Source organism: Mesocricetus auratus, unplaced genomic scaffold (genome assembly GCF_017639785.1).
Source record: "Mesocricetus auratus isolate SY011 unplaced genomic scaffold, BCM_Maur_2.0 Super-Scaffold_100011, whole genome shotgun sequence".
Lineage (NCBI taxonomy): Eukaryota > Metazoa > Chordata > Mammalia > Rodentia > Cricetidae > Mesocricetus > Mesocricetus auratus.
Window position 1 is genome coordinate 54924832 of NW_024429195.1, and position 22210 is coordinate 54947041.

At 41.0% G+C, this 22210-nt stretch overlaps 1 protein-coding gene across 1 annotated transcript in view; it reads left to right on the forward strand.

The window, feature by feature from the left end:
• The window catches only part of Lgr5 (leucine rich repeat containing G protein-coupled receptor 5), a 113867-nt gene that overhangs the window by 84540 nt on the left and 7117 nt on the right, over positions 1 to 22210 (forward strand). Inside the window, exons 5-15 of the mRNA XM_005081473.4 lie at positions 700 to 915; positions 3582 to 3653; positions 6555 to 6623; positions 8014 to 8085; positions 11722 to 11793; positions 11947 to 12015; positions 12156 to 12227; positions 16691 to 16756; positions 18450 to 18521; positions 20759 to 20830; positions 21646 to 21771. Coding sequence (XP_005081530.1) covers positions 700 to 915; positions 3582 to 3653; positions 6555 to 6623; positions 8014 to 8085; positions 11722 to 11793; positions 11947 to 12015; positions 12156 to 12227; positions 16691 to 16756; positions 18450 to 18521; positions 20759 to 20830; positions 21646 to 21771 — 978 coding nt within the window. The remainder of the gene's footprint in view (positions 1 to 699; positions 916 to 3581; positions 3654 to 6554; positions 6624 to 8013; positions 8086 to 11721; positions 11794 to 11946; positions 12016 to 12155; positions 12228 to 16690; positions 16757 to 18449; positions 18522 to 20758; positions 20831 to 21645; positions 21772 to 22210) is intronic.

Below are 22210 nucleotides of genomic sequence, written 5' to 3' on the forward strand. Positions count from 1 at the left end.
GAGAGAGAGAGAGAGAGAGAGAGAGAGAGAGAGAGAGAGAGAGAGAGAGAGAGAGAGAGAGAGAGAGAGAGAGAGAGAGAGAGAGAGAGAGAGAGAGAGAGAGAGAAAAGGAAGCAAGAGTTGGGAAGCTGCTAATTTTATTGTTCGCTTTTAAAAAGTCAGAAAAACGATGCCCAAGGCAAGTGGTTAGGCTAAGCAAGACAGGCAGCCGTTTTTGAAGCTCTTCCCAGAATCGTATCTAACAGTCTTTCAAGATTACTGATTCTTTTCAAATATTGAAGCAATCTCTTCCTAGCGCTTAGGAACAAACTAGGAGATTACCGCTTAGTGTGTTCCAAACAGTCTGGGATCACAAAGTCATTTACTTGGCACAGGGTGGGAATGAGGTGAGAGAATGTCTGCCTTGTAGTGTATCCAAACGGGATGAAATTTAACACCTCCGAGAGGCCGCTTCCACGCAGGAAAAGCACGCTACCCCGCAAGCCTGGATGAGACGGAGAACACCTTACGGAGGGAGAGCTTAAGGATCTAACCAGAATGAAGAGGGCTGACCAAAAGAGGGAAACGGTCCAGTTTGTCTGGGACCTGGAGCTCCCCAGGCTCTTTCTCTGAGGCTAATGAGTGCGCACACAATCTTCCAGTGAAGGCCATATTCTACCTGGATTTCACTGTTTCCCATTCTGGCTTGCTTTCTTCCAGGCGTCTGGATGCAAACCACATCAGCTATGTGCCACCCAGCTGTTTCAGTGGCCTGCATTCCCTGAGGCACCTGTGGCTAGATGACAATGCTCTGACAGAGGTCCCTGTCCAGGCTTTCAGAAGTTTATCGGCGCTGCAAGCCATGACCTTGGCCTTGAACAAAATACACCACATACCAGACCTTGCCTTTGGAAACCTCTCCAGCCTGGTGGTGTTGTGAGTTTTATTGATTTTGCTCTCTGTTTTGACGATTTCTAAATTCCCCCTGTGATATTAAAGTGTTGGACCTCAAAACTTGGATGGAGGCATTTTAAGACAGGAAAAAACTCTGAGACTCTCTCTAAAGAGACTTATAAATTTTCCAACTGTGTGAACAACTTACAACTTTTATCAAATACCTGATTAGTGATAAACATTGCCAGGTATACAAAGATCAAATAGCACCTCTACCTTAGTGGAACTCATTGTACATTTTAAAGGAAATCACCACAAAGATAATGAAAAAATTTATTAAAAGATAATTTATTAACAACATGTATTAGTAATGGGATTAATTTTTTTGCAATTCTAGAGATAGAATCAGGCATTACAAATACTAGCTAACAAATACTAGTTATCAGTGAACTACACTCAAAGCCCTGACAAATACTTTTTCTTTTTTGTTTGTTTGGTTTTTTTTTCTCTTTTTGTTAAAGAAAAAGAAGACAGATCACTCCCAAGCTGGGTATATATCCCAGTACCTGGATTTGAGCCCTAGTACTGATGAAAGAAAGGCAGAAAAAAGATAGGAAAGGAAGGTAAAGGTAGAGAAAAGGAGAGAGGGGAACATTGACTCTTGACAACAACCCTGCATTTCTACAGCTTCTAGATTTTTTTAGGTTTTGTTTGAGTTTTTGAAACAAGGTTTGGAGTAGGCCGGCCTCGAACTTGTGCAGCCGAAGTTGACCTTACAGCCCTGCTCTTCCTGTCCCCACCACCCAAGTGTCAGGATTATAGGCGTACACCACCACCAGTGCCTCACTCAAATCTCATCCTTTTAGAAAATCAAAGTGGTTCTCAAGTAACGGTTTGGAAGTTGATCAGTCTTCTTTGACAGATAAGCAATATCCCCCCCATGTGTGTAGTAGAATAGCCGACATTTATCCAAGGCCGGTGTTTAGATGCACATGCTGCTTGAAGGACTATAAAGTCAACTTGTCAGCTACAGTCCCCAAGACAAATGCTTGAGATAAAGCTGGGCGTGGTACCTCACACCTGTAATCCTACGGTTTAGGAGACTGAGAGGCAAGAAGGTGGCAGTGAGTTTGAAAGTCAATCAAAACTATATAGGTCAAGCCAAGTAAGACCCTGTGGAGAAAGGAAGAAATGAAACAAGGCAGGAAGGGAGCGAGAGAGGGAGGGAAGGAAGGAAGGAATGAAGGAGGAAGGAAGGAAGGAAGGAAGGAAGGAAGGAAGGAAGGAAGGAAGGAAGGAAGGAAGGAAGGAGGGAAGGAAGAAGGGAAGGAAGGAGGGAGGGAAGGAAGGAAGGAAGGAGGGAAGGAGGGAGGGAAGGAGGGAAGGAAGGAAGGAAGGAAGGAAGGAAGGAAGGAAGGAAGAAAAAGATTAACTACTTAAAGGAAGGAAAGGCACTTTGAACATAACAATTTCAGCGATTGCAGTCCACGGTTAGTGGTCTCCTTGTCTTGAACCCGTGGTGAAGCAGAGCGTTGTGACAGGTTGTGCAGGGTAGGCCAATGCTGCCCAGCTGATAGCAGCTAGGAAGCATAAAGAGAGACAGGAAGTGCTGGGGGCCCAATATCTCCTTCAAGGACTAGGCACAATGACCTCGCTTCCTTCCACGAGGTCCCACCGCTCATAGGTCCCGCCACAGGCTGGCTGCCAAGCCTTAAACTTATGGATCCTGGGCGGTCATTTACGGCACAAACCTTACTGGGGAGCAAAGAGAGGCACTTCTTTGGCCCCGCCCCCAGCTCTCTTCTACCTGCGCCCAGCCCACTACAGTTGATACCCATCTCTTCTTTCGTAGACTGTACTCCCGAGGGCTCTTTTTTAATTCTCTCCACCCCCTCTCTCATTTGTTGCATATAAAAGACCCTGAATAGATGTCACATAGATCTCACCTGAAACCAAAACTCTTATTTATCACAAGAAAGATCTTAGTCTCAGAGCAGGAACAAGTTTCCGCTCTGAATGCCTCACATGAATATGATGTCGTTGATCCTGAAGAAGCTGGCTATGGCCTTTGGTTGTTGGTTTTTTCCCCCTCCACTTTTTTTTTCTTAACTTTGTCTCTTTTAAACCCTTCTCCAAAACCTCTTTGGGAGTTAGTCTGCTTTTCAGCTGTGTACACAACTCTTCTCATTTACTCGGAGGTAGCTGGTTTATCAGTTGAGCCTAAGATGATAATTGCACTGCTAATGGTTTGTCAAGACCACTGATCTTGGGCAGCAGGAAAAGCCTGATCACTATTTGCTGTAGCCGAAATCCTTTCTTGATGACCTGTGGCCCAATCCTGGGAATAGAGTCATCACAAAACATGTTTAGTCCACGTGTGACCCTCCCTCCATCTCAACACTTCCCTCCGTGATGCTCAGTAACTCCACTGAGCACTCTATGTCCCCAAGTCACAAAGAGCAAACCACACTAGAAAACACAACAAAATTGAATTGCTCATCTCGTCACCCATGGCAGTCATCTTAAATTTCATGTTATAGAATTGTTTACAATATGAGTGACAGCAGCAGAGGGGCTTTTAAAAAACGCTTGTTCCTTATCATTAGTGCTTTCCACAACTTTCTTTGGATTTAAACAAGTTGGTCCTATATTTTCTCTGCAGTAAGCCTTGGTTACTGTTCCTGACTTCGGGTAATGCTCTCTTGCAGGCATCTCCATAACAATAGAGTTCACTCCCTGGGAAAGAAATGCTTTGAGGGGCTCCACAGCCTGGAGACTTTGTGAGTTGACCTTTGGCTTGTTTCCCTTTTTCCAGTGTTTTCATGAATATTCTGAAGGAATCTGAGTGTCCTTAAAGCCAAACTTGATGTTTGGTTTGGTTAATTGCCTGAGCTTTAAACAGATATTTACAGAGGTTTTATCTACACACACACACACACACACACACACACACACACACACACACACACCACAGAGGAGCTAAACAATAAAACTGAGACTCTATTTTAATCTCTTGAGAGTGGCAAATTAGCGAGAGTAATTAAAGCTAAATGAGACTTTCTCAGGAAGCAGTGACTATTTGCTTAGGGACCTGTGTTCTCCACCCTGAGAGCAACCCTTCTTGTCAGGAGAACTAATCACCAGTTGTGTGTGAGTTTGGTTCTCTGCAGAAAGAGAAGACAAAGACCCTGAGATCCAAGCACTTCATAAGGAACACGGCTCATGTTCTTTATGAAGCAATCCAAGGGATACTATCATTTGATCACTGATATACATTGTTGGAATAATTTTTACAGATACCCTATTGAGCAGCTGCTTCTATCCTGTCTTAGACCCCACAGAGCTACTTTGCCAAGGCTACACATTTAGCCTGTAGCATAATTGGGAATTCCTTCTTTCTCTAATCTGATTCTGAAATGGGTCAAAGTTTCCAATGGACACAGTGACATACACCTATGGTCTCAGTCTATTCATAAGATTGAAGCAGAGGATCATCACTTGAGCCCAGCAGTCTGAGACTAGTAGGACAGCCTAGTAAGACCCCCATCTCAACAAACAACAAAACTAGCTCAGGCTTTTGTTGGCACTTTTGATAAAAATGAGTTCAGTCAACTGACCATATCCTAGATCCCAGAGCCAGGGCAAAGAGGATCTCATCATCTACCTAGGCCACAAGCCTCCTCCTTGTAGAAGAGATGTTCAATGCCCTGTTGAGTCAGTGAAGTGCAATAAAGATGGGTAGCAGGCAGCAAAAGTTCTGAGTGTAGTAGGAGAAGAAGGTAGTTTTGGGGATAGCCTCAAGCCACTTCCCAAGTTTAATACTGAAATACAATAAATGACACAAGGTTTTGTGCTGATGACAAAACCAAGTTTTCTATGACCATAGGGAACATTATTCAGTTGAATGTAGACTGGCAATTTACCCATGGTCAATTTAGTTTCTAACAAGTTCTGGATCAACCTGCTTCCTGAGAGACCTGTATTCTGGGTGTCCTCATAACAAATAATACCCATGCCTCTCCTTCCAGAACAACTTGTCACTCCACTTCTCCACGGGTGTCAAAGAGGAACTCATTCAGGCAGGACCTTGATGACATAAGAAAGCAGTTTCTATCAGTCACTAGTTACAATTTAGAACATCTCTCCCACTTTCTCATTCTTTTCAATAGAACAATTGGAGCAAAAGAAAAAAAAACAGCAATACTGGGTGTTTCCATAAATGCTTTTCCTGTCCCTGGTCCTAGGTGAGGAACCAGACTTACAGAAAAACATACATACATACCACAAAGTAAAACATTTCAGGACAAAAATTTGTGAATCTTATTGTCTGGCCCTGCTTTGCCCAGGGCTACAGAGGATCAGTAAATTGGTTATTCCCAACCTCTTCCTTTCCCTGACTAGAAAGCCAAGTAATTTATAAGGGTCCAGTCCTCGTTTAATCAAAACAGAGCATCTGGAGAGATTTACAAACAGGAAGAAAATTTATGTCCACAAAAGACACAAGTTTCCTGCCTGCAGAATAGCTTAAGGATGGCTTGTGCCAGACAAGTAGGGATCTTGATTCATGTCTAACTCAGTCAAATTATCTTTCTCTTAAAATTAAATAGCAATTCTTTTCTACTGGGGAGGGTCTAACCACATCTGATTGCCTTACCAAAAGAGTTTTCTATGTCATTTGGGAAATCTGCCATTCCCAGGGACCAGACAGCCATTCCTTTTTCATCTGAAGATGCAGGTATAAAGAGGAGTAAGCCTATAAAACATATGTGAGTAATGGGATTGAAAACCCATTTGTGTTACTACAGACAGAGAAATTAATGATTTGAGATTCTCTGGCCCTTCTATCTCTGTGTATGAGGGATAATACAAAGCTTTGCCTCATAGACCAAGACAAACACCGGACTTAAGTTGATCATGTATGACACTGGGGAAACTCTAGTCTACATGCCCTTGCTCAAAGTCCTGTGTGTCACATAAACCTTTCCAAACACATGTCTTGTCCTGGGTGAGACACAGGCTCTCCCCAGGAACCAGGAACTAGGCAGTTCTCATGCCCCACTTCCTAAATGGGAACAAGAAAAGGGATGTGTCCCAGGACTGAAGAGGGCAAACACCAGCCCACAATTCCCTGAACCAGGTCCCAAGGAAGAGAACCATCAGGAAGGAGTCAGAACCCACCAAGCAAACATCACCCCTCCTTGGAAGTTAAAGCTGCTGCAGGTCCTCCCTGTTGTAAATGACCCACTGCCATTGATCCTTAGCTTGAAATTTCTGTTCACTGGTGTCATGATTATTGTAATGCAAATGTTTGCAGACTGTTGGTGGTCAGGGTCCTAGAAATACTTTGGATGCTAAAACAGTTGCTGCTCAACCTGATTGACTCAGGTCCATCCCTGGAACCTTCCAGTGGAAGAGAAAACTAGCTCTCTAAACCTGTTCTTTTATTTCTACAAGAGTGTTCGTGCATACATTCTCACGTGCATGCTTGCACAGGCACACACACTAAACACAATAAATTATTTTTAAAGTATTAGCTGGCAGCAAGCCAATAAACCGTCTCCTGAAAGAGAAAGAAAAAGAGTTTCCATCTATGATATGGGTCCATTGGAATACTTAACTTGTAAATTGAGGAAATAGAAGTTTTAAGTGAAATATTGAAAATACCATGTACTCATTTCTAGAGATTTAAATTATAATAACCTTGATGAATTCCCCACTGCAATCAAGACACTCTCCAATCTTAAAGAACTGTAAGTATTAAACAAAGTTTAATGAATGAACTTTTACTCTTTGTAAATTTATTTTAAAATTGGTGTAATTATCATGTGTAATGGCTGAAATTTTTAAGTTCATATAAATAATAGTTTAGTGCATTTGAAGTATGTTTTAATTTATTTCCATAACCAAAAATTATAATTTTTAAATGTATAAGTGACCTCCCATATTTATATATAAAAACATATATTTTTCCTAAGTGATACATATTCTAGTACCATTTACATTCTTTGTTTATTTGTAATACAACTATAATATAATTTAGTTATTTGTTAAACATTTCCATGAATCTAGAAATTTCTCAGTTGCATTAATATAGAATCATATGAGCCGGGCGTTGGTGGTGCACGCCTTTAATCCCAGCACTTGGGAGGCAGAGGCAGGCGGATCTCTGTGAGTTCGAGGCCAGCCTGGTCTACAGAGCAAGTTCCAGGACAGCCTCCAAAGCCACAGTGAAACCCTGTCTCGAAAAACCAAAAAAAAAATATAGAATCATATGAATAAAATTGTGTGTCCCTTGTATAGTAATAGATGCCATCACATGTTTTATTACGTGTGTTTTAAATGCTGGGTGAGTCTTTTTTAATTTTCTAAGCACAATTTCACTAAAGGTGAAGTTACTTTCAACCATTCATTGCATATATTGTGTTTTAGATGATGAATTTTATTTAGCTTTTCCTTTTATCTAAAAAGACAAATAGCCTAAATAGGTACTGTTCTAGCTCTTGGGGGGAAAAAAAGTCTGGGACCTTATTTCCACAGAACACATAGATAGATAGAGTCGGTTGTTTATAAGGAAAGAGTCTTTGTGGGTTCCCCCTCAGAGAATCTCATGTGTATTGGCCAAGTAGTGTATTGACAGAGGAAGGCATGCATAGCACACAGCCACAGTCACACAAAACCCAACGACCCTTGACTCTGCTTTCTGCCACTCAGGCAGCGGTAATTGATCGATTATTACAGACCCATTGAGCATTTTCCATGTGAGGAGCTTCCTTAAATCTCTACTTCACTGCAGTTTAAGTCAATTTTCCCTTTTCTGGTGTCAAACAGAGTAATCTTAATCCTCTCTCCAAAGACAGCTCGCACTCAAGCTGTTAAGAAACCGTTCTCTACTGGATATCAACAAAAGGATTTTCCTTTTATAACGTAATATCCTGTTCCCATAAGCCTTGTGATTCCCTTTGCTCCTCTTCAGTAAATGATGACACACAGGTTCATGATGCAGGGGGGAGTTACCTGTACTCTGGTTACCAAAGATGCTGATTATAGTTACATGATGGGGCAAAGAGAGCTATTAAGTAATCCTCCCTGCCACCCCCCACATACACATGACTTTCTATAATCATTTTTCTCTCTTTCTAGAGGATTCCACAGCAATAACATCAGGTCAATACCGGAGAAAGCATTTGTAGGCAACCCTTCTCTTGTCACAATGTAAGTGGCCCATTGTGCTCTTCTTAGTTCTCCTTCCTGACATATAACGGTTTTAAATATATTACACATTTAAATACAATGTAATTAATGCTAATTAATTTGCCTTGGTTTTGTCTCAGTGCCTGCTAAAAATCTGCGCAGAAGGGATATATTTCATCAGGTTTCATCTAAACACTGAAATGATACTAACAGTTGATTTTTCAGTGTCTGAGGTGTCTGTTGCCTTATAGCCGCCATCTTCCGATGCGAAGTCACACTCCACCGCTAATCTCCGGTTACCTATATTTTGTGAGGAACAAACCTGAGCATCCAATGGCAGGCCTCTTAGTTGTTCAGGAATTCAACCCCAGTACTCCAGAAAAATAAAGTAGTATATACAAAAAGAGGGTTTGCAAACAATTTACCTCTAATGCAAGTTTCTGGGTGTGAGAGTTGAATGGAAGGAATAGTATTTTATGTTCTCCGTCTATCTGTAAACCAGCCCCAGCCTTGAGTCACATTTAAACAAAACTAGGGTGCAATTCTAGAAAGGTGCATGTATTATAAAATGGTAACTATAAGGACATGTAGATTATAAAAATAAAACAGATTTATAACCACGAAGTATCAATAATTTTGTTTCACACTTAATACAGATAGAACATTTATCAGGTATCAACATTTAAGAAAATGAAAATATGTAATTAATAGATTCTTTTTTTAGATAAAAGATACCTGTCCAAGGTAGGTTTAGGAAATTGTATTGGCCTTAGTGAGGGATCTCAGATCTATCACAGAGAAGGTGAATAAAGGCAACCATTGAACCTGGTCCTGAGGATGCCGCCCGTCAGGGGATCATCCTGTGCTACCTTGAGATCTTGAGGGGCTTTCTGAAACCATGTGGAATTTGCTCAAATGAGCTAGAGCCCCCAATTAGCCTTGACAATGGAAGGAGGCAGCTAATACACATACAAACAAAACCATTCATCACCTCTGAAATGTCCTGGCAATATTTTGGCAGACTAAGGGCTTTGGATTCTATTAGTCCTCATTAGAGGGCATTTACATCTTAAAAGATTAGTGAATTGCATTGGCTTTGCGGCCCTTTCCTTACAGCCCCCGGACTGGACCATAATCGCTCTTTTGGCATGTTAATGCGTCGTGAGTGACAGCCCTTGCTGTCTTTGGAGGCCTCTCCGCTTTTCACGGTGCCCTGGCCCGCTTTCTCCTCATCCTCCTGCTTTCTTCCCACATGAGTTTCCATCTCTCATCACCACCAGCCCCGCTAGCTGGTGACCCAGCCCTCACTTCTACCTCTGCAATCTCCAGTCCAGTCTCTTTTTGTCGCCACTTCTCCAACTCCTCTGTTAGCCATTACTCCTTGAAGTGTACCAGTGCAGATGAGGCTGCTCTCCCTGTCTCTCCACTGTCACCGCAGATGCTTGAAACAGCCTCTTTCTTGCCACTGTGCTGCTATGAAACAGACATCCAGGACTGCCAGGTGGGATTAAATACAAACGCCTTACCTGACATTCACAGTTTTCCACAGCCAGCCTTCCTAACCTACTTCCCCAAAGCTCTCCGCAACAATGCCATAACCCGGCTACCTAAGCTATGCTTGTAAAACACAGAGATTATATCCCTATACTATGGTGATTGAAATTCTTTCATATGTATCTCAAATGGTATTTCACATTTTTTACCCTTTCCCCCCAACAAACGAAAGACTGCCAGAGAACCCCAGAGCTTTTATTTGTAGTTGTGATATTCCTGCCTTTCACATGCAAACACCTGCCCAGTGTATGTGTATTTGCACAAGTGTATGATGAAAGCTCTATTTTAAGCCACAATGCCTACATTCCAGTTGTGGCTCTTGAAAAATCCATGCACATATGCAGTGTATCTTGATCACACCCAACCCGAATTTTCCCCACCCACACTGCAGTTCTTTTAATGATCATCTGGTCCTAAGGGGAAAGAATTGACAAGTGGTAGGATCCAAAAGCACTTAGGTATGCTAGGTAACCAACTATGTGAGATGCTGTGCTTGCATTAGCTTTTCCAGTTGTTACACAAACCCTCATTACCATCTTAGCTTAAACTGAGGATATGGGTGATGATGAACTTTCCTGGGTATCCCAGCCTCAATTTTTCTCACCAGAGCATGAAGAATATAGTATCTACACCATAGATCCAAGGTGCTGTGCAGATCAATTGCTTTGTTAAATAGAAGGTGATGTGCTGTTACTTGTTTTATTCTCACCGGAGTCTAAGCTCCTCAGGGCAGGAATATCTTTTCATTCCTCTTCAACCTCCAGCATTTAGAATAATTTCCAATGACAGCTTCTTTAATGGGTGAGACTTTAAGGCTCTGCAATGTCTACTTCACAGTTTGAGCATGGTAAACACTGGTTAAGGATGTGTTGTATTTGATTGAACTATCACAATGCCTCAGCTAAGAAATCTGCATGGGGCTCCATTAACAAAGCAGTTCAAATACATTTTGGTTACAATAGAAAGTCTATAATACAAAAAGTTCTTTAAGTTTTAATAATGTCTCACATTTTATAGAGTCATGACTAATTCAAGAATTTCTTTTTTTTTTTTTTTTTTTTTTGGTTTTTCGAGACAGGGTTTCTCTGTGGCTTTGGAGGCTGTCCTGGAACTCGCTCTGTAGACCAGGCTGGCCTCGAACTCACAGAGATCCGCCTGCCTCTGCCTCCCGAGTGCTGAGATTAAAGGCGTGCGCCACCAACGCCTGGCTAATTCAAGAAATTCTTACATTAGATAAATCCCAGAGTATGTCACTTCTTCTCAACAATGTGAAGAGTTCTTTGTAGGTACTATGATAATCATATTCAACCAACAGACAGATGTTTCCATAGACATAGAGATAGATAGATAGATAGATAGATAGATAGATAGATAGATAGACAGACAGACAGACAGACAGGTAAATATAAATGGGTAGATAGATGTTAGACATATAGACTAAATGACAGATAGATAATAGACTGATAATAGATAGATAGATAGATAGATAGATAGATAGATAGGTAGATAGATGGATAGACTGATCAGATTGCAACGTGAGTTATGTTTCTGTTACTGAGTATTCCGTGGTTAAGGTAGACAAAGTCTTTAAATACAGTCAGTCAGTTCATATGCTTTTCTACTTAGTAACAACCGTCTATCCTAGTCATACACAGTGTGGGTTTTGTCATGGCATCTTCACACATTGTCATTCTACTTTATTCTACATCCTTATCCACCCTCCAAAGTCTCTTCTCTTTAAATTTTATAAAGATTGCTTACCCCAAATCTCCTAAAGCAAGCTAGTGAGAAGGTTCAGTGGGTTTAGCTACGAACTTGACTTTGATGTTGGGAACTCACATGCACAACTTATCCTCTTACCCCCACATAAGGACTCACTTCAATGACTTGCCCTCCTACCCTCATGCATGCACCATAGCGTGCACACCAAATACACAAGTAAATATAGCAAAAATCTTTAAATGTGAGGTGTCCACTTGAAACTGAGTGATAGGGATGTTAAGTAACCAGTAAAAGCAACAAATGCCCTTCGCATATTTATTGAAACATATATTCTTTTGGCCATCGGCTTTATTATAACACATTGGTGTTTGGATTTTTCAGACATTTCTATGACAATCCCATCCAATTTGTTGGAATATCTGCTTTTCAACATTTACCTGAACTAAGAACACTGTAAGTGTCTATTTCTCTTAAATGTCACCACCATCCAACCTGTAGTATTACTGCAAAGATCAAATGATGCTTAAGATACTTTGAAAAAAAAAGATAGTAAAAATGTCCCCTTTCTCGAATTATCTCCAAATAACACTCACATGTTTCTCCTAGGACTTTGAATGGTGCCTCACAAATTACTGAGTTTCCTGACTTAACTGGAACTGGCAACCTGGAGAGTCTGTGAGTATTTGAGTAGACCCTTAACTTTGCCCAGAAAATGCATTCACTTTAGGACTGATCAGCCTCAACATCCGTGAATCAAAACATGTCACTGTGTGATGTGGGAATGAAAGAATTATGTCTGGCTTGTGTTTTAACAGGACTTTAACTGGAGCAAAGATCTCATCTCTTCCCCAAGCCGTCTGTGATCAGTTACCTAATCTCCAAGTGCTGTGCGTATCAGTAAGGCAATAATGTTGTATAAACAGGCAACTTCCATTTAGGGAGAAAATGGCAGGCAATATCTCAGCGGTCATTGGAAATGGGAGAAAGTTCTTCCCTTGCGGGTCTCCAGAAGGTCATCGGTCCTCCTTTCCCTCCTTTGGGCAGGTTCTCAGCCATAACTCTGGTAGCCATGCTATCATATCTTTGTTTTCCAATGCGAACAGCTGCCTGTTAGAGTTGCAGTTGGCATGCATGCATTTCCCTCTAGAAAATGAATTTGAACAGGCCAAAAGAACTGCATTTCCTCTTCTAAAGGTTTTTCGGGATCAACCGCCTAGTATTAGTGTCAAAAATAAAAATCATCAAAGAAGCACTGACCTCAGTAGGGAGACTAAACATTCTTTGGTGCAGTTATGGATAGCGTGTTCTAATATTCCATCTGGTAGTCAATCAGCTTGAATGTTATTTCTATTGACTCAAATCTCATTTTGCCCCTGCATTTCCCATGTTTCCTAAAAAGTAGTTTGTAGAGCTTCAAATAGCCTCGTTTTGACATTCTGCTTTGCTTTTTCTGTAAACTGCACTCGGCTCTCTAGTTCTCTGGAGCATTGTTGGGACTAGTATTCAAAGGTCCCTCACTCTCTTACACAATGCTTCTTCTCTTGTGGAATAGACACCTATCACTCAGGATAGGCTCCTCCTTTTTTTTTTTTTTTTTGGTTTTTATGAGACAGGGTTTCTCTGTATTGTTTTGGAGGCTGTCGGTCCAGCCTGGCCTCGAACTCACAGAGATCCGCCTGCCTCTGCCTCCCGAGTGATGGGATTAAAGGCATGCGCCACCACCGCCCGGCCATAGGCTGCTCTTAAGAGCAAAACCAGCATAATGGGGATGCTGTTTAGGAGGACCTGTCTGCTGCATGATTCTGCCCTTCCTCGTTGTCCCCACGCTACCCTGTCACTGCACATGCTCAGTGACATGGTATGCAATAGCAGCACACTTGAGGCTTTGTCACTTACATATTTCTAAAAGCATATAAAGCAAGCCTTGTCCTTACAGCCCACATTTCCCTATGAGGTGTAGCTACAGACAAAGGAATTGAGCATCTGGGATATACTTATCAAAGTCTCACTGCAAGAAAGCAACACAACTTTTGTTTACTTTTATCTTGGATGTGCATGATCACATGCATAAGTGTTGGAAGGCTAATGTCCCACACACATACTGAGGTCAGATGACAACCTCAGGTGTTGGTCCTCACCAAGAGCAGCAGGTACTGTTTTGTTGTTCTTTGAGACAGGATTTCTCTGTGTAGTTTTGTTGACCAGGCTGGCCCCGAACTCACAAAAAGATCCACCTGCCTCTGCCTCCCAAGTGCTGGGATTAAAGGCATCCGCCACCACTGCCTGGCTGGCAACGGGTACTCTTAACCACTGATTCATCTCTCCAGTCCTCTATTCCCATTTCTTTATGAAACTAGTAGAGGGCACACAAAGCCATCTATTGTCTCTGATCCATGGCTAATGTGGATCAATACCATGAGAGGGATTTCACATACTGTAGTTGATAAGTAGGGAGTCAGGGTTTAAATCATGTCTTTCTCTTCTATGCTGCATACGGAACTAACAGTAAACAGCCAGATCTATCCAGAACCATGGAGATGAATGAAGGCCACTTGGAAAGCTACTTACAAGCCAGGATTCCAGAGCATGGTTTCCTGGTTCAACTCCAAATTCCCTAGAAAGTAGCCCCTTATCTTCAGCAAGTTCTTTTCCCTTCTGCAGTTCAGTGTCCAAGACTAAGAATGAGAAAGAGCCACTTCCTTCAGATGGTAATCCTAAGGATTAAATGACTACATATTAAACTCTTAGAGCAGAGTTTATGCTATGGTCGGTGCTTGGTCACTGTTAATTCTTCCATATTTTTCGTATTCCATTACTCTTTCTGCAAAAATATTGCTTCTTTGGGGCGTGTGGTGTTTGCATGTGTACATGTGTACATGCCTGTAGATGCCAGAGGTCAACACCAGGTGTTCCGCTCAATCACTCCCCATCTTGTAATTTTTTTCTAAATTTTTGATTTTTGTGTTTTTTTGTGTAGGTGTGTGTGCACATGTGTGTGCCACCAAATATGTATATATAAAGATTAAAAGACAACTTGTGACAGCCAGTTCTCTCTAATGTGCATTCAGGGGCAACCACCTTTCCCCACTGAGATGTCTTGCCAACCCCTCTATCTTAGTTTTTTGAGACAAGGTCTCCTCACTAAACAAGAATTTTTGGCTAGCAAGACCCAGGAGACTCTCCTGGCTTGCTTTTGTGTCACAATTACTTCACTGTCAAGCCCCAAGGTATTATTTTTAAGCCAGCCACGGTAGCACATGCCTGTAGTGTAAGACATGTAAAAGGCCACAGGTTGGTGGTCTGTTTGGGCTACAGAGAAACTCCAGAGCCATCTGGGACATAGACTAAGTCTGTTTCAAGCATGTAAAAAAGCAGAAAAGATACTATTCCTTCTTGCTGGGGCTTGAATTATGTGTACATACACAAATTATAGTATCTTGCTGTTTTCAGTATTCCAACCACAATTTTCATTTGTTCTACTTGATATTCCTGAAAAATAGTTAAGGGAGTTATCTTCTAAGAAGAAAAGCAAAAGGGGAAAAAGAAACAAAGAAGGAAGGAAGGAAGGAGGAAGGAAAGGAAGGAAGAAAGGAAGGAAGGAAGGAAGGAAGAAAGAAAGAAAGAAAGAAAGAAAGAAAGAAAGAAAGAAAGAAAGAAAGAAAGAAAGAAAGAAAGAAAGAGAAGAAAGCTTATCAGTGTTCTGGCCATCATATTAACTAATTTTGACACTAGAACCCAGGACCTTGATCTCTGCTATAGAGTCTTTTGGACGCAGTTATGTGAGAGCTACCATCCTGTTTTTTTTTTAATTAGCATATGAGGTTTCACTGTGAATGTTTATTGCCCCTACCTTGTTTTACCTTCATAGAAATCACCTAGTCTACTATTTAGGCTAAATGTGTGTTCTCCACTTACTAGCTGATAATCTTATGTGAGTCATTCCTTTCTGTATAAGGACACCCACGGAGTCTCCGTCATAAGGTAATCACGGGACTAAATTAAGTAAAGCTGTAAATGGTGCCACTATACATGAAATGAATGCTTGGTCCACATCAACCCTGAAATCATTAAGTAAAAAGCAGATGAAAAGCAATGCTATGTCCTTGTGCAGAGGTCTTAAATGCTTCCCTACTAAGATATAGGTGAGAATGAAATGGGGCACTGATGATTCAGCCTATAATTCCAGTTACTTGGGGGACAGACCGAAGGGGGAAGATCCCTAGTTCAACACCTGCCTGGGCTGCACAATATAAACATAAGAAATGACAAGCTCCCCGAGCAGCCCGAAGAAATGAATGAATCAAGTCATTATCGTCTTTGATAATATATACATCCATTTTCGTATAGTCACTATTCAAAGCTACATTGTTAAACAGGTATATTTTGCATAGATATACAGGTTTTTCATTTGTTCACTTTAGTGAGTTTATTTTTGTTTGTTTAGGGAAAAGGGGTGACTTCAAACCTCTAGTATTTGTACTCACAGAGAGCTTCATTTGAATTATTTATATGCAACAGTTGAACTCTTCCTATATAAGACCCATCCGTTCAATAAGCGTAGGATAAATTGATCAATTATCAGGGTAGATAATTGAAAGCCTTTTAGAAAATACTACTGGTTGGTTTTTTTTTTGTCAGTTGTTTGGGTTGTTTTGAGAATTAGAATCAAGCATGAAAACACTTAGTTGATTAGTTGATAACTTTTAAAACTTGAGACAAGAAGTTTTTTCCTCTATGTTACTCTATCTACCAGTTTTCCTTCTTTTTTTTTTTTTTAACTTTCTGCAAATTGCCATGGCTTGTTTTAGATTAGTTATGTTATAGTATAAATATGTCCAGATGTTTCTGTTATTCTGTAATTTGTTGAGCTTTGGCTGAAGCCTCTCTTAGATCTCCCCCCTCATGGTGATTGATTTCAAAGTGAGTGCTATGTTTTGAATGGTTTGGTTTGGTTTCTAAGTTGATTAGGGAAGACCCAGCAATGACTTGTGTTAGCTGTAGAGAAATAGCAGTTTCCAGAGATAGGGGCACAGGCATTTAATTTAATCTGTACTCATTTCAGTAAGATAAGAGCTGGAACACTGTAGATCATTACTAACAAAATAAATACATTCATTAGGTAAATTATTTAAATCAATTAAAGTATACCAGTTACATTTCAGTAAATATTTGAACCTATTGCCTAATCCAATAATGCCCGTGTCTACCTGCTGCATGTCAGGCAGGGCTGTAGAACTGTCACAGTTTGCCTTAGAGGAGCATTTCCTCTTGAGAGAAAAGGGTAGGAAGAAGTGTTTTCCTAAGACTAATGTGTAACTGGTTTTTCTCTTTCTCACCTTTTGCTTTTCAGAGATTTGTCTTACAACCTGCTTGAAGAATTACCCAACTTGTCAGGCTGCCAAAAGCTTCAGAAAATGTACGTCTTTGTCTCTAAGTCACTCAGAAAAAAAAAAGTCAAACCTCCCAAACTCATGTTTTTTTCAGGGTCATGGGTTACTTTACCCTGTGGCTCGCTGGCAACACATTGACATTTGTCCTTCCACACATGAGGTGTGACAGTGGAGAGTGCCTAGAAAGATGGGAAATGGTACCTTTCTCATCCATGTATGTAATATCAATAAAGTAGTAGGTAGACATCTGCTCTTCTCCTTTGCTTTTCCCAACTCAATGTATTAGGGAACTGGGTGATTCTGAGCTTGAGAACGTTTCCTTTCTCATGCAGACAAGGTCTCCTGTAGCCCAGCCTGGCCTTGATCTCCTTTGCATCCTGTCTCTGCCCCCCAAGTGCTGGGATTACCGGTGTGGGCCTTACGGGCTAAATTCTCTTCCTTTTCAAACACAATAAAACTCACACTTCAATGGGCAGGGCTACTTTTGAGTATGGCAGGGCTTGGGTTTGTTTCATGATAGTCATGTCCACAGGACAGGTGTCCATGACACGTCTGTCACTTGAGGTACCGTGGGACACCTCTTACGCATTTTAGAGTTCCTCTTTTAAAACTATTTCCTCCACAAAGCATTAGCCACGTTGCTTTCTAGTCACACTTCCATTTGTCAAACACCTTCGACTTCATACTTAGTTTTTCTCCCTCCCACAGCCTTGGGGTGAAGAAGGAAGAAAACATAAATTCCTTTCCTGAAATGTGAGGATGTGAGGGGCTGCAGAGGTGGCTCTGCAGTTAGGAGGACACAGCAATGTTTCAGGGGAGCAGAGCTGGGTCCCCAGCACCCACCCTGGGCAACTCTCAGCCACTTCCAATTCCAGCTCGAGGGGTCAGCAGCACTCACATGCATATACCCACACACAGATACATAATTAAAAATAGATAGGACACTACTGAAGGCCGTCAACGAATACAATAAGGGGTCAGGGAACAGTAAAAGAAAGGATTTTGTTTGGTTTGCTTTAGGGTGTGGGGTGTGTGTGTGTGTGTGTGTGTGTGTGTGTCAGAGGCAGGGGGAGAGAGGACAGATGTGCAAGACCACACATGTAGCTATCAAAAGCCAACTTTGGGAATTGAGTTCTCTCCTTCCACCTTTACTTGTATCCCAGGGGTGAGGGGGAATCAAAGTCAAGTGGGCAGGCTTGTATGGCAAGCACTTTTACAGACGAAATCTTCTCAAGGGCCCCTGTTGCTTTGTCTTTTGAGAAAAGGTCACATGTATCCCAAGCTGGCCTCATAGCTGAGGAGGACCTTGAACTAATGATCCTCTGTTTTCCACTTCCTGGGAGCTAGAATTACAGGCACACACTATCACACTTGGTTTATGTAGTGCTAGAAACAGAACCTGGGCTTTCATGCATGCTAAGCTATCATTCTTCCCACTGAATGATGACAACATACATGGAGATTGTTTTATTCTCTCTTGAGGGAACCAGCTTCCTTGACTAAGAACCAATAACTTATTTGGATGTAAAAATTACAGTGTTATTTATTAAACAACAACAAAAATGATGTCCTGATTGAGAGATAGGCTCACTTCCTACGAGACAGTCATACTCCCTCTGCTGCTTTGGTTAAGGACATGCAACCCTAGTGTAAAACGTTCTCTGAAGTCTGTTGGAAACATTAATGCTGATGCCAGTCTTTGGACCTCTTTCTTTTCAGTGACCTGCGGCATAATGAAATCTATGAAGTTAAAGGCAGCACTTTCCAGCAGTTGTTTAACCTCCGATCTCTGTGAGTACCGCCTCCAGCACCCCATAGTGCTGAATAGTTCTTTCTGTGGGACCCCCACGAGTTTTGTTTCTTGGCTTGCTCTTACTGTAGTACCACTGTATGTTTGTTTTCTCTTTAAAAAATGCAAATATTTTGCTTCTCATCATTTCCAGGAAACAAAATTTAGAAGTAATAAATTTGTACCCAGGCTTAGTGTGTACATCTTTAATCAAAGTACATGTAGGACAGAGGCAAGTAGATCTCTGTGAGTTTGAGACTAGTCTGGTCAGCATTGCAGGTTCCAGACTAGCTAGAGTTAGGCAATAAGACCCTTGAGACTAGTCTGGTCAGCACCACAGGTCCCAGACTAGCTAGAGTTAGGCAGTAAGACCCTCTCAAAATAGAAGTTTTAAAAGATTAAAAATAGGAGTAGCAAACTTGTGATTATGCTCTCTTCTAAAATGCACTCTACTAACCTATTCCTAAACCTGCGTAATTCCTGTCTGCAGCCTGAGAATTTACACACACACACACACACACACACACACACACACGGAATGAACATACACAATCCCTCTGCCTGTTTTATGGTGGGAGTGCTTTTCTTTGTTTTGGAGTGTGTGTGTGTGTGTGTGTGTGTGTGTGTGTGTGTGTGTGTGTGTGTGTTTTAAAGATCACCTGAGTTTGATAGTGAGATATTTTAACTTTGGGTCTTCATCTCTCTGGAGAGTAGAGCCTAGGGATCTGTTTTAGCAAACCTACTCTGGTTTCAATCCTAGAAAATGCTTCTTTTTCTCTGGCGATCAATATGCAAATATTTAAAACGTTATAAGTATTTCAGTCCAAAAAGTGTTTGCCATGCAAGCCGGGGGACTGAAGTTCAATTCCTAGGCCCACAGTTGCGTGCATGCAGGCACACACAGTTATCCTGGCGTGGAAGACAGGGACAGGAAGAGCTCGCTGGCCGGCCAGCTTCGCCCAATGAAATAAGTTGGAGGTCAGTGAGAGATCCCATCTCAAAAAACATGGTGGACGGCATTCATGGAAAGGTAACTGAGATAGTATTCTGGCTGGAAGGAGGAAGATTCCTGTTTTAAAAAACAAACAAAAAAACCCAAATAACTTTCAAATGAGAACATAATTATTCAATGAATTCAATTCACTTGAAGTAACTCACGGGCCCAGTATTATACACTTATCTGAACCTGAGAAACACTGACATTGACCACTTCCAATTTTCTCAAATGCCCACTTCTTACTCGACTTAATGTTGTAGACACTGAAAAAGTAAAATCTCAGTAGAAGAGCCCTATCTAGCATTTGCAAGGCTCTTGCCTTAATCCCCAGCACCAAGGAAGGAAGAAAGGAAGAAAGAGAGGAAGTGGGAGGTAGTCTTAAATTCATAGTTCATTTTTAAAAAATGAACTTGTCTCTGATAATTCATCAGTTCTTGTCTCTGATGAATTATTTGGAGAGGTCTTTGCTAGTGATTTTATTCCTCATAAGTTATCTTTACTTTTTCGTGTATGTATGGCAGTAGACTTCATTTCTCCATAAAATATTATTTCTTGCTTTGAAGGACTTTTATTTCTAACATGTTTCCTCCTCTTTTACTTAGATCCCAGTCAGGTATTTACTTGTCTGCATTTGTTACTGAGAATTTTCTTGAAAACACCTCTGTTTACTCCAGGGCCTGATATTTATAGATGATGTGCACAAATTGTTGGTTAAGTTTTGGTCATGTATCCGGGATCATTTCATAATAATGTACTTTTAAAATGTACTTTTCCGTCAGGAGAACAGACTCTTTTTTTGGTTTTTCGAGACAGGGTTTCTCTGTATTGTTTTGGAGGCTTTCCTGGAACTGGCTCTGTAGACCAGGCTGGCCTTGTACTCACAGAAATCCTCTGCCTCTGCCTCTCCAGTGCTGGGATTAAAGGTGTGCACCACCAACACCCAGCTGGGAACAGATTCTTAAGTTAGCCTCTTCCTAGTCTCCATTCATTTTGCATCCATGATAAAGTCAACCTTGTTATCAAGAATAAAATCTAAAATATCTACCTGATTACTTCAAACAGGATTGATTTAAAGTTCTGTCTATAATCATTTTATGCCACTATATCTTTATCTGAAGGAAAATTTGATGAGCAGGCTATTCCTTATTTGAATGGAAATTAAATTTGGGTAGGGACTGGATATGATAAGATGTCATTTGTTCTTTTTAACAATCTTCTTGTTTGCTTTTTTTTTTAAAATAGGAACTTAGCTTGGAATAAAATCGCCATTATTCACCCCAGTGCATTTTCTACATTGCCATCTCTAATAAAGCTGTGAGTATTTAATTTCTTGCTTATGGGATGTCTTTCAATAATTAGTGACCATCTATCAGTGAAAATGTTAGTTTTTTAAAGTCATTCCCAATGCACAGCCAGTGTTCTGTGTTCTCCATGCCTAGAGCTATGCCCTGACCTGGGAAGATACCCCGGCTTCTCTGGGGCCATGTGAGCCCTTACGTGGATGATGGAAGATCTGAGTGACAGCTGGAGCTGCTTATTCAAATGAAATTGTCCATTTTTGCTGAGAAATTAGGCAAAATGGAATAAGTTGGCAATTTGTTTATTCATTCCCTCTTCTCCCCTCTCTGACAGAAGAGGGAAGAAAGAAGGAAGTAAACCCCTAAACTTTTCACTGGTCGTTCCTATCACTTTTCAAATAAATGTATATTTCCCCTTGATTTTAGCTGCTGCCACTTGGCAAAATGATGCCAAATATAGAACAAATTTTTGTTGTTGTTGTTTTTAGAGACAGAGTTTCTGTGTGTAACCCTGGCTGTCCTAGAACTTGCTTTGTAGACCAGGCTGACCTCAAACTCATAGAGATTCACCTGCCTCTGCCTCCTGAGTGCTGGGAACAAAGGCATGCATAGAATTATTTGATGCATTTAAAATGTGCCCCCCCTCCAGTTCTGTAAATAGAAAAAGCTATCAGAAACTGAAACCCAAATGGTTAGTTTTACCATTAAGAGTAAGAACTTTGCTTAGAAGTTTTTATTGAGCAATTTAAGCATCTTTAGGCTGCCTTTTGTAAACATAAACATTTTATGCTAATGTAGACTACTAAACGCCAATTGTTTAATGTTTTGCAGGGACCTCTCATCCAACCTCCTGTCGTCTTTCCCTGTAACTGGGTTACATGGTTTAACTCACTTAAAATTAACAGGAAATCGTGCCTTGCAGAGCCTGATACCATCTTCAAACTTCCCAGAGCTCAAGTGAGTTTGTCATTGAAGCTAATAAGATACATTTGTGGTCATGCGAAATAATAGACATGTTATAGTGGTTTCTAAATTTACGAGGTCATGAGACCCTTTTGAATTGCATTTCATGCCCTGAGTCCCCCACCCCTGGAACACTGTTAGGACAAGCCTGACGTGGGAGACTCTCTTCCTGACCACATTTCCTTTCCCTCTCAAAGATGCCTCCTGGAATCACAGAGTTCATGGAAAGAGTTTAAAAAGCATTGATCCATGGGATGTACGCTGGGCCGTGTAATTAAATAATTTTGTAACATCACTGCACTCCTGTTTACAATATTTGATTCATCTAGCATCCATGTGTTGTAATAAAATGCACTAAATTAATGCCTGTTTGAGGGAGCAATACTCCTTAAAACCTGCTGTTTATCTGCAAGGAAGGAGGGTTTTAAAGATT